General features: G+C 39.6%; 1 protein-coding gene across 1 annotated transcript in view; it reads left to right on the forward strand.

Annotated features, from left to right (window-relative positions):
* babam2 (BRISC and BRCA1 A complex member 2) overlaps positions 1 to 11,063 on the forward strand; it is a 28,961-nt gene extending 17,898 nt beyond the window's left edge. The window contains exon 5 of the mRNA XM_020614531.1: positions 10,850 to 11,063. Coding sequence (XP_020470187.1) covers positions 10,850 to 10,861 — 12 coding nt within the window. The 3' untranslated portion in view covers positions 10,862 to 11,063. The remainder of the gene's footprint in view (positions 1 to 10,849) is intronic.
* The last annotated feature ends 846 nt before the right edge of the window (positions 11,064 to 11,909 follow it).

Raw genomic sequence — 11,909 nt, forward strand, 5'->3', positions numbered from 1 at the left:
ACCCCCCCCCCCCCACAAACCTGGGAAATTTCTTGGTAACTTGCACAACATATTAAATTATCAGCTGCTTCAGTTTAAGTAAAAACATTACTGTGTGCCAAACACATATATAAATAACCTGACACATAAAATCCACAGGATGTAGAACTCAAAAGCAATATGTTTATCCAATGGACGCACAAACATTAGGCTAATTTTAGGTCTTCTGTCAGTGGCTGGTTAAATTCGTGATGTCTCAGCAGCACATCGCTCTTGTTTACAGCCAACCAAGGGTATCATTGGCTTCCCTGTTTAGCCTTGTGTTTTCCCTTCTGCCACCAAGCTTGTTATCTCTGTTTCTGCTTAGTCAAGTCAAGTCAAGTCAAGATTTTTATTTGCCATTTTTGCATAAACAGACAGTCTAGGCATATAGGAATTCTTGTGCAGCTCTCCTTTAGAGTCAGGTAAGTAGTCAAAAGCCAGAAAGAAGACTTAGTCTTAAGATAATTTTCAACGGAAACAAAGCATTAAAACCTCAAGACAGAGAAATATGTTACTCTTTCATAAAAAAGGATAAAAACATTCAGGTGGTACATTTACCATCAGCCTCCATGTTGAAAATCTTATTATTAAATAGAGTATTTTATTAATCCTAAAAGGAAATTGCAGATAGGTGTAGTAATTCCAACATAATATACTAGGACACAATAATGAAAAAAATCCTCAAACCCTATTGATTATTAAGAAAATTCCTAAAAGAAAAGTGAACTAAATAGTACGACTGGATGATGAGAAGCCACATGTGCCACAAAGACCCCTTTTATAGCAGAACTGCTCCATAAGCCATGGAATATGGGCAAAGGTCACCACAATTTTTCTTGAGGTTCACTGTACAAGTGGTCACTGGCAAATGTAAATGACACCCAGACTGGCTAACTGGCTACCAGGGTAGCCCCCCACTTCAGAGAGCTTTGAAACACGCAATGTAAGGCCACAGCTTCATAACTCTAATTCTTTTATAGCTATGGAAAGTCATCTGACAGGCCAGTGGGTTTGAAATGGGTAGAAATAAATCTTAAATTGAAACAGCCCCTTCAATTGTAATCGTCACCTAAACGCTCTGATATAGTATTCATGATTGTCTAACCTAAAGATTTAATTGATACCTGTTGGCTGTTAAAAGGCAGCTTATCAGAGATGACTTACTTGTGGTGAAGGTGTAGACTGTAGTCTACATTTTTGATATTATGTAACATGGGATACTGATTTTACCATGGGGACTACGCAAACCCTGTTTATGAATGATACTGTAGTTTGTCATCTGTTGGTGTGATGTTTGGTCCAATGTACTGCATATACATAGTGATAAAACTATTCAGTGATTTACTGTGACTTGTACATTTACTGTCTATATCATCTTCTTTCGCCATAGCGAATCATCTGTTTCCACCTAACTCTATCCTCGGCATCCTCTACTCTCATACCAATTAACTTCATGTCCTCTTTTAGCACAGGCAGAACTAAACTCTCTTTTGGGAGTCAAGATGGCGCCTGTGACTGGCTTTGCCACTGCTCCTTCTTTTCTGTCTCGTATGGTTTTTGTTTTTCTTTTGTTTTATGTTGTTTTATCGGCCTTGTCAGCGAAAACTTGTGTGTCGGCTGTCTTGAATTATGATCGGGACACGTTGTTCCGCATTAAGGAGTTTATGGATAACAGCAGTATTACCGGGGCTAGGGATCCAGAGTCTTTTCCTCGGAATTTTGAGTGCCCCACATTACCATTGGAGTACCTGATGCCAGCCAAGCCCCGCGGCAGAAGAAGAAGGCGGGGTTGCAGGGCTGGTGTCCAGGCCAGGCTGAGGAGATGGCGTGTTCGAGGATTCTCATCGTGGCAGAGTAGGATTAATTCGGTACGGAGTGAGCGGTGTTTGCTGCCGATCATAGGCCATGAGCATGTCCGGGCCCCGACCCCGACCCGAGTGCTGTTGTCCCGGGGGTATATCCTTACAGGCCGGAGTGTCCCGACTCGGGGCATCCGATCTTTGGCCCCGCAGGAGCGGGTTTTGCTTCCTGTGAATATTTGTCGGATGGAAAGTGAGGACTCTGCTCTGTTAACATTGCAGGATCCAGCTGGTCGGCCTGCTCTGTCTGCTAGGATTGCTCTGCTCAATGCCCGCCCCATAGCCAACAAGGACTACATTCTTAATGATTTTATTTATAAAAGAAAACTTGGACTTCTTGTTCCTGACGGAGACCTGGCAGCGGGAACAGGAGTATTTTCATCTGAATGAGCTCTGCCCTCTGGATTGCTCCGTGTTCTGGACCCCCGGGTCTCACGTCGAGGTGGTGGTCTTGCACTCCTTTACCGGAGCTGTTTTTGCTGTAGGCAAATGACTACTGATATTTTTAACTCATTCGAGCTCCAAATGAGTAAGGTTGGATATATTGATTCGTTTTATTGTATTTTGATCTACCGATCTCCTGGCTCTGCATGCTTGTTTTTTGAGGAGTTCGCTGATTTTTTTATCATCTATCATCAAATTTCAGAATGTTTTAATTCTTGGGGATTTTAACTTGCACGTTGATGACTCTTCCTGCTTGCGGCAGCGGAGTTTTTAGTTCTTATGGAGTCTTTTAATTTTAAACAGCATGTTTCTGGTCCTACCCACAAAAAAGGCCACACGTTGGATTTAGTCTTTTCGTTTGGCCTGGAGGTTGATCACCTAAGGGTTGAGGATATTCATATGAGTGATCATTGTTGTGTGCTATTTAACGTGTCTGGAAATATTCTGCTGCCAGTTCACAGAGTATTTGCTCAAAAACGTGTCATTAATCAAGCTGCACTTGATGGTTTTTTGGAGTTGTTTGACCCAAGTTCCTTTTCCAATTGTAAGGATACTGAATCTTTTATGAGTTGTTTTAACAGCCACTGTTTGGATATTTTAAATTATGTTGCACCGGTTAGACAATATTCTGTTTGTCATAAAAAAAAAACCCTGTCCTTGGATGAATGAAGCCATCTGTTGCCTCAAAAGAGACTGCCGTAAAATAGAGCGTCTGTGGAAGCACAACAAGTTGGAGGTACACAGGCTGCATCTTAAGAATAGGATGGTGGAGCTGAACTAAGAATAGGATGGTGGAGTTGAACGAAATGATAAAGCAGGCAAGATCGGCCTATTTTTCTCAGTTGGTTGCTTTGAACAAGAAGAATCCCAAGGTTTTGTTCGATTCCATTTGAAATATTGTTGCATCCATCAGCCTCTCAAGGCGCTGTGCACACAGGACAGGATTGTAATGTGTTCTTAAACTTTTTTATAGATAAAGTGCAGGACATTAGGGCGAGTATTATTCCTACCTCGAAGAGTCAAATCGATGTGACCCCACCTGTATGTTTATGGTCATCTTTCTCTCCGGTTACTTTTCAGGATGTGAAGATTTTAATAAGAATGATTAAGCCATCCAGCCCTGTTAATATTTTACCTACATCTCTGATTTTAAGTTTGTTTGATTTGATTGGTCCCTGGATTGTGAAATTAATGAATCTCTCACTTGTGACTGGATCTGTCCCTGGTTATTTTAAACATGCGATTGTAAATCCAATTCTTGATCATTCTGAGCCAAAGAATTATAGGCCAATATCAAAACTCCCTTTTATGGCAAAGGTCTTGGAAAAAGCGGTAGCAGGACAGCTTATTACTTTTATGGAGCAGAATAAACTGTTTGATGAATTTCAGTCAGGTTTTCAGAAGTGACATTCCACTGAGACCGCTTTACTTAAAGTCTGAAGTGACATAAGGATGGCCATGGACAGACATAAGGATGGCCGTGGACTCCGGCCACTATACAGTCCTGGTCTTATTAGATCTAACATCTGCTTTTGACACTGTCGATCATGGAATCTTGATAGGTCGACTTCAGTCTGAACTAGGGTTCTCCAGATCTGTCCTACAATGGTTCTCTTCGTATCTTAGCGATCAAACTTTTAATGTCGTTATAAATAATGTTATGTCAGATGTGGCTGGTTTGTCATGTGGTGTCCCACAGGGGTCAGTCTTGGGTCCACTTTTATTTCTGCTATATATCTATCCTCTTGGGCAGATAATTTGGCGTTTTAAGAAGGTGTCTTATCATCTTTATGCAGATGATGTTCAAATTTATTGCTCTTTTAATGACCCTGAGTTCCATTTTTTAGCTTCATTGTTAGAGTGCTTGTCATCCATCAAGAACTGGTTTAACAGTAACTATCTTCATATAAACTCTAATAAGACTGAAGTGCTTATTATTGCGCCTGATAATAAGATCCCGTCAATCAGACACCTTGGTTCATTGGGCTCCTCTGTCCAGTCGAGCCTCAGAAACCTTGGTGTTGTGTTTGATCAGACTATGTCTCTTGATTGCCACGTAAGACAGGTGGTAAAAAATTGTTTTTGTCATCTGAGGAATATTTCTAAATTAAGGCAAATGTTATCAAAGGTTGAGCTGGAGATGATTATCCATGCTTTTATCTCTGCACGTCTTGATTACTGTAATTCCCTTCTTATCGGTTGCAATAAGTCAACTGTAAATCGTCTTCAGATTGTGCAGAATGCTGCAGTGAGGCTTTTAACAGGAACCCCTAGAAGAGCTCATATTACGCCTGTTTTATTCTCACTTCACTGGTTACCAGTCAGGTTTAGAATTGATTTTAAAATTTTAGTGCTAACATTTAGGGGACTTCATGGTCAGGCTCCTCAGTATATTGCAGAACTATTGACCCCATATTTTCCGAAGTGTGCTCTCCGCTCCTCAAGTCAGGCCATTTTAGTGGTCCCCAAAACCTGTTTGAAGACTAGGGGGGACCTGTCTTTTCAGGCTGTGGCTCCTAGACTGTGGAATGCGTTGCCCCTGTCACTGCGTATGGCCGAATCTTTTGGTGGTTTTATGAAGCAGCTGAAGACACATTTGTTTAGTCAGGCTTTTAGTTGATTTTATAGTTTGTTTTAATTTATTTTTATTATGGTTTTTATATATTATCTGTTGGTGTTGTTGGCATACTGTTTTGTTTGTTTTGCGTTCTGCATTGTTGACTTTGTGAAGCACTTTGTGATTTTATCTGTGAAAGGTGCTATATAAATAAACCTTTACTTACTTACTTACTTACTTACATCCATATACAGTATCTCCTTTTTGGCCTTCCTCTTGACCTCTTGCCTGGCAGCTCCATCTCCAACATCCTTCTACCAATATAAAGATAGAAGGAATGGCACATGATTTATGCAAATCCATTATGACCTTTACAGCAATAGATCATGGTGCATGAAATGTTGTAATATTTTTTGTCAGTTTCTTGTTGTGTTAATTGATCCTTTACTTAGTGGTTGGGTTTTAAAGAATCAAACAATTTTTTTTAAACTAAACTTCTTTATGAGGTAACTGTTCTATTGCTGCTTTGTCTGATGAAAGCTGATAAAGTTCAGCTGATGATCTAACTGGTTTCACTGTTACGTATCAGTGACATCACACTCTACTACAGTTAGTACAGCATCTTAATAGTGATCAAGGCTGTGTTCAGCTTTGCCTGGGTTGAGGAGAGTGAGCTCAGTGGAGAGGAGTTTGGAAACACACGTGTTCACCACACTAAGTGACAGGAATACAGCAGAGTGGGACTACCCCCAAGCTGCTGGGAAAAATGACCAGAGAGGAGGAAATGACAAAGAGAGAGGCAGGAACAGAGGCAAGGTGGAGAGCAGTTATACTGTTGCTTCACAGAACTGTGTTGTGCAAGTATTTGCAGATCAGATCAAATACCAAAGTATGTCTGGGTATGATTGTTAAAATGTGTATTTTGCTTACTTTTGTTTTGTTGACAGTGTCACTTTGTGATTGTGATGTGTTGTTCTACAGTCATAAATTGTCTGCCCTACATTCCGTTGCGTGATTTGTTATAGACACTTTAGCTACATTTCCACTAGTAGACCTTAGCAAGTGGTATACCCTGTACTTCCCTTAACCATCACCAAGCATAGCCTCTGGGGTTGACCTGGGCTGTCCTGCTTTGTTTTTGCACTATATTTTCTTTTTGTCAGTCTCTGTTTAGAGGAGGGAGGAGCTGCTCCTCTCTCACAACCAGCTGTGTGTTTACACACAGTGCTTGTAATGCTAATAGTTGAGGTGTGAAGATGTGGACATTTATCCAATCACTGGTGACTACTCTACTTGCACACACCCCCTCCCCCTGCACGGTCCTGGTACTTGATTTTAGTACTGCCTCCTGAGGGGTGCTGAAATTTAGCTCCTGGACCATTCCTCCAAAGCGGGCTGAATGTAGTGGAAACACACAGTACCCGTGACATGTCTTAATCGGTTTGGCACGTTTTGGTACGGCCCTTTATTGGAAATCCCCTATTACTGTACACGCTCACATACGTTCACTGAGTAATTAGCTTTTTGCATTTGTGCAGATTACATGGTGTGAGAAGCCATAAAAAGATCATGCATTTGGTTTTGTATGTTTTGGCCCAGTAAATCATATGTACCATAGATCACTGAAAATGATTTGGATGAATAGCACGAGAGTTCCAGTTCATTCACAGTCACATCACGGACAGAAATGAAATAACACCCTCAGCAACCCGAGGAGTAGGACAGTGCACAAAATCTAAAGTGTCTTTCCCCGCAAATGCCTGCAGACTCAACAATGTAAGGTCTTTTAAGTGCACATTAACCCCCAGTTATCATCTAATGGATTTTAATACATGCAAGACATTTTAATTGAGGCTGTAAGTGGCTGCTTCTCACATACAGTACAGAGAAATAGAACTTTTAAATTTAATTTTTGCTTGTGATACTCTGTTGACTTGTATTGTAGGCTAAAGAACATGACATGACTCATGGCTACTATGAGATAGAGGTAGGTGTGCAGCACATAAGAACAACTGTCTCTAATTGCACCTCTCTTTTTTACAATCTAATACTACTATTTCTTTGCCCCTCTGTCCTCTTCCTTCTGTGAAATATATTATTTGTCTTGTCTAGACTTGTCCATTGATGGATGCAGGCACTTTGGGAGTTCCCCAGTATTTTACATCTTTCTCAGTCTGTGTGTGTATGTGCCCTGGACCTGGAGTTAGCCACAATGACCTTTCTAGATACAACATAAACAGTTTTCAGCAGTGTGGTTTAGAGACGAGCTCCATCTAGTTACACTCCATGAATTAACTAATTGGCACCATTTGTGGCATTTGGGTCAGTTAACTGAGCAAGTCTTAGGTTTAGTATACCCATTCCACAGCATCTCTGAGTTGAGGTCTGGACTCAACAAATTCCTTGTGTGTAACATACAGTACTTGGGCGATAAATGTGATTATCCTTATCCTATTATTTACTTCAGTGTTTAGGGTCATTGCCCTGCTGCATCACTCAACTTATACCTAAACTAATTAATCTGTTTAAGTCTTGGTTGATAAAGGGGTTCTTGAATGTGATCAACTCACTAGTGGACACTGTTATTTTGTTCTTCTGTGCATTAAAATTTCAAGGCTGTAGACAGGGTGTGATTTAGAATCTGGAATGTAAATGTTGCATTGCTTAAAAGTTAAATATCGTGATATTCTATTAAAAGCAAAACATGAAATGGTGAGCCAAAAATACTGTTGTCCAAAAATTATTAAAAGCACGAGTGAGCTGCAGTGTTGGATTGGGAGACCGGGCTTGGAAGTTTATTTTTTGCAACCGCAACCACTAATGTGTATTAATCCGCTCCTTAAAATAGTCCCCAACAAATGCTCTGGTTACTCCTGTTTAAAACATTTAATACTTTGTGTCAGTAATGTGTGGTGGCTAATAATTTCACCAGTTTTCTAGGATGAAACATTTTTTGCGTGTTCACAGTAAGAATAGCTTATTCTTCCTCTTGAGAGAAGTTATGGTCTTGCACAAGGAGACATTGTAAATTAGATAACATGACAACTCCCATTAAGAAAATGGAGTTTAATAGGTTTTTTGTGAATGTGGGTCCTAGCTTAGCAAGTACCATCTGTACAGACGTTAATATAAATAACAATACAATTGAAAGAAATATGGGTTCTATGTTTCTTGAGCCAATTGTTGAAAAGGAAATTATAGATATAGTGAACAAATGTGGTAATAAATCATCCAGTGATAGTGATGGTATTAGTATGACAATGGTTAAATGGGCAATCGAGGGGATATGCAAACCATTAACCCATGTTTTTAACATGTCGTTTCGACTTGGTCAGTTCCCGAAAAATATGAAAATAGCAAAGGTTGTTCCTTTGTACAAATCTGGGGATAAGCACAACTTCACAAATTATAGACCGGTTTCTCTGTTGTCACAGTTTTCAAAAATCTTGGAAAAACTTTTTAATAACAGATTAGACACATTTATTGATAGACATAAAATCCTCTCTGATTGCCAATATAGTTTTAGGTCGATCGACATCTCTGGCCATTACTGAGCTAATGGAGGACATAACAAGTGCTATGGATGAGAGGAAATACACGATGGGAATATTTATTGACCTAAAAAAAGCATTTGACACAATCAATCATGAGTTATTAATGGATAAGTTAGAAAAATATGGGATCAGGGGATTGGTTTTGAATTGGATTAGAAGTTACTTGAGTGATGATAACGTTGCTTTTTGGAACCTGCTCTGTTTCTTTTAACAGTGGTTTTGCTATCATTACTTTAATTGTAGAGATTCAGGAAAACAAAAGGTTAGCTTCTGAGAGAGTTCAGAATAAATGTAATGTCATGCTTCTCTGAGTCAGAAGGAAAGCAAAGATTAGGCCTGGGTAGGTAGCCTCAGCCTGCAGCCCAAGCCTAATCTTTGACTCAGAGAAGCACGACAAACCATTTGACTGACATTACATTTATTCTGAACTCTTTCAGAGGCTAAACCCTTGCCCCGGTAACAACTTCTTGTTCCCTGAATGTGTACCACAGAGAAGGTGATACGGGAAATGCAGATTAAAATAAAGTGAGCTTATCCTTGAAGTGGTCTGAAGCACAGTCAAGTGAACTGGTAGACTGAAGTGGAGTAGACAGAGTAGAACAGTTGAGTCCAGTAGAGTGGACTTTTTTGATTTAGTGGGATATAAGACTGCTGTGTTTATGTATAAAGCCAGGAACAATTTATTACCTGGTGGAATTCAAAAACTATTTAATGAAAGGGAAGGGGGATACAATTTAAGGGGTCAGTTAAATTTAAAAATTCATGCTATACGTACAACCAAAAAAAGATTTTGTATTTCCATAAGTGGGGTAAAACTATGGAATAATTTAAGTGTGGACATAAAAAATAGTAATAGAATTGATGAGTTTAAATGTAAATATAAAGGTATGTGTCAATCAAGATATATGCAAGAACAGGCTCAATGATTAATTACATGGACTAGTGTGGGTGTGGTGTATATCTTGTATCACTTGGGTGATGTAAGAATGTTAACACTGTTATATTCTTTTTTAGTATAATATGTGTGTGTGTGTGTGTGTGTGTAGAAGTGAATCATTTATTGCTTGCAAACCAATGATGGTAAGATGATGCCATGGGGTAGGACTGGATAAGTCTGATTTCTTCCTACTCCATTCAAGCATGTACTAGGTATAAGCAAATTGATATTGGATTGTGTGTAAAAATGTGTGTTGGTATATCAACTGTTGTATATGCTTGAAAGAATAAATCAAATCAAATCAAAGCCAAACTAGGCATTTTGTCATTTAGGAAAAGGATGCATTCCCAGTTTGACATTACCCCCAGTAATCCTCAGTGCCAGACATTTGTGAGCACTTCCTATCTTATGCTCTGTTTGTTCTAACAATGGACGTCAGATGGCCCATAAAGCGAAATTATGTCAAACTGGGCCTAGTGTTCCAACTGTTGCTCCTGCTTACTTCCTGCTTTAGGGCATAATGTGTTCCAGCTTTTATTAGAGTTTATTATTGGCAGTCCTCACTGACAGGTCTGGGAATGCTTTATTGGGCAGGCTATTGTTTGCTACCAGCGATGACTGGTGGAAAGAGGTTTGGCAATTCCTAAACACCAGCTGATGCCTGGGAGAAAACAAGAAACACAACTGCCAGGAGTAAGATAGGATAATGGTTTCAGTCCTCACAGAGCATTGGTGCTGGGCAGTTACTGAATAACAAAAAAAGTAGTCAGAAAAGTGCTATTTTTGTCAACAAGTTACAGTATACTGTGTTGGACACAAAATGCACTCATCACATAAAAAAACACTGGGCTGAGAATGCCAAGTGTCTTAAACACATGACAAGAGCAATTTAGCATGATCTTAGACTTGGCACTCTCTGGGGGTGAAACAGGGTGTGAGCCCACACTCGAATTGGAGACTAACAGAGATTAATTTAATACTTGGGAGCTTTTTTAATGCCTCACACTTTTAAGTCTGCAGTGATTTATAGGATCAGGTTGTCAACATCTATAAAAATCACATTTAAGACGTAAAAACAAATATCTTCTCTTGGCCTATATAATTATCTTGCTGTTTTAGATGCCAGTTCCTCCCTCATTGGTCTAACATAAATATTGGATTGAAGATGGTACAGACGGATGGCAGAGGAAGACATAATTCTGTCAGTCTGGGTCTATTCAGTGTGAAGCTTTCCAATTTAGGTGTATATTTTGCTCTTAAAGGAAATTAGTTTCTTTTAAGTTCTTCCCTTATCATCAACATTTACAATAGGTTAGACTAACTAAAATTATAGCTGACAGGGATAACCATGACATTGTGTGCTGAAATTTCATAGTTTTTATTCACCCACTATTACCTGGTACATTGTTTTAGCTATGCTAGGGGCATGGCTTCGGGGATAGCAGTCATCCTGACGGTCATTCTATTCCACTTCTAGGGTGCAGACTGAAGCATCCCAACAACCACTGGATAGCCAGAGGATGAATCCAGCTGAATCCACCCTGACTTTTACTCTAGCACCATGATGTAGTTTAGAACAGTGTTTCTCAACTGGTGTCACCCTGGGACCCACTTTCCAACCCACTTGTCAAGTTGCGAACCACCAGTACAAGATTTCAAATAAATTTATTAAATTATAAAGCTTTTTTTTTTTTTTTTTTTTAACCATAGTCAGTACAGCCTTTGTGTCAGATTTTTCTGTCTGCATTGAGGAAATGTTACTCAAAAATAAAAATAAACACCACAACTGCTGCATAACACAACATAATTACAACAGTTGAATGACACAACAGGGTGCTGTATATGTATAAAACTGAGTGCAGAACTGGAAACACAACATGGTAATACTTTAGTCTCTTTTCACTTAACATGTAAACAAGATTTTATTTTACAGTGAACTAATGAGATAGCTGTAGTTGTCCTTTAGTTCTGACAAGACTTTTAATGTCTGGGCTGATAGTAGACAGACCTACTCTCAGATCATGTTCAGTGTCCAACCTGTTCCTTTGCTTTGACTTGAGCTGTACCAAAGTGGAGAAGCCACTTTCACACAGATAGGTTGTTGTGAACAGTAGAATTGCTTTGACTGCCAAAATCATGTATTTGCACCAGAAATGGGGGAGGCTTACCTCATCAAATTTTTTTCTTAGCATCTGGTCACATGACAGCTCCACCAGCTGATTCTCCTCGCTGCTTGGCAACACAACGCTTTCCATGTCGATTCCAAAGGGATCTCTCATTCAGTGACTATTGTCATGTTTCTCTGGAAAGTAGTCCTCAAAGCGAGCGTGTAGACTGGTCAGATGCGCAGTGACAGTTATTTTCAGGGCATTTCTGTATTTAGCTCTCCTGCTGCGTGGCAAGTTGCGAAACATGTCAAGATTGTCTTTAGTCACGTGATTTATCCACAACCTCAACTTCTTTTCGAAGGCAGTGACTTTGTCAGTCTGTTCAAAGATGTTGTGTCCTCTCCCCTGCATAGACACGTTTAAAGTGTT

Source organism: Monopterus albus, unplaced genomic scaffold (genome assembly GCF_001952655.1).
Source record: "Monopterus albus unplaced genomic scaffold, M_albus_1.0 scaffold147.1, whole genome shotgun sequence".
In the NCBI taxonomy this organism is placed as follows: Eukaryota; Metazoa; Chordata; class Actinopteri; order Synbranchiformes; family Synbranchidae; genus Monopterus; species Monopterus albus.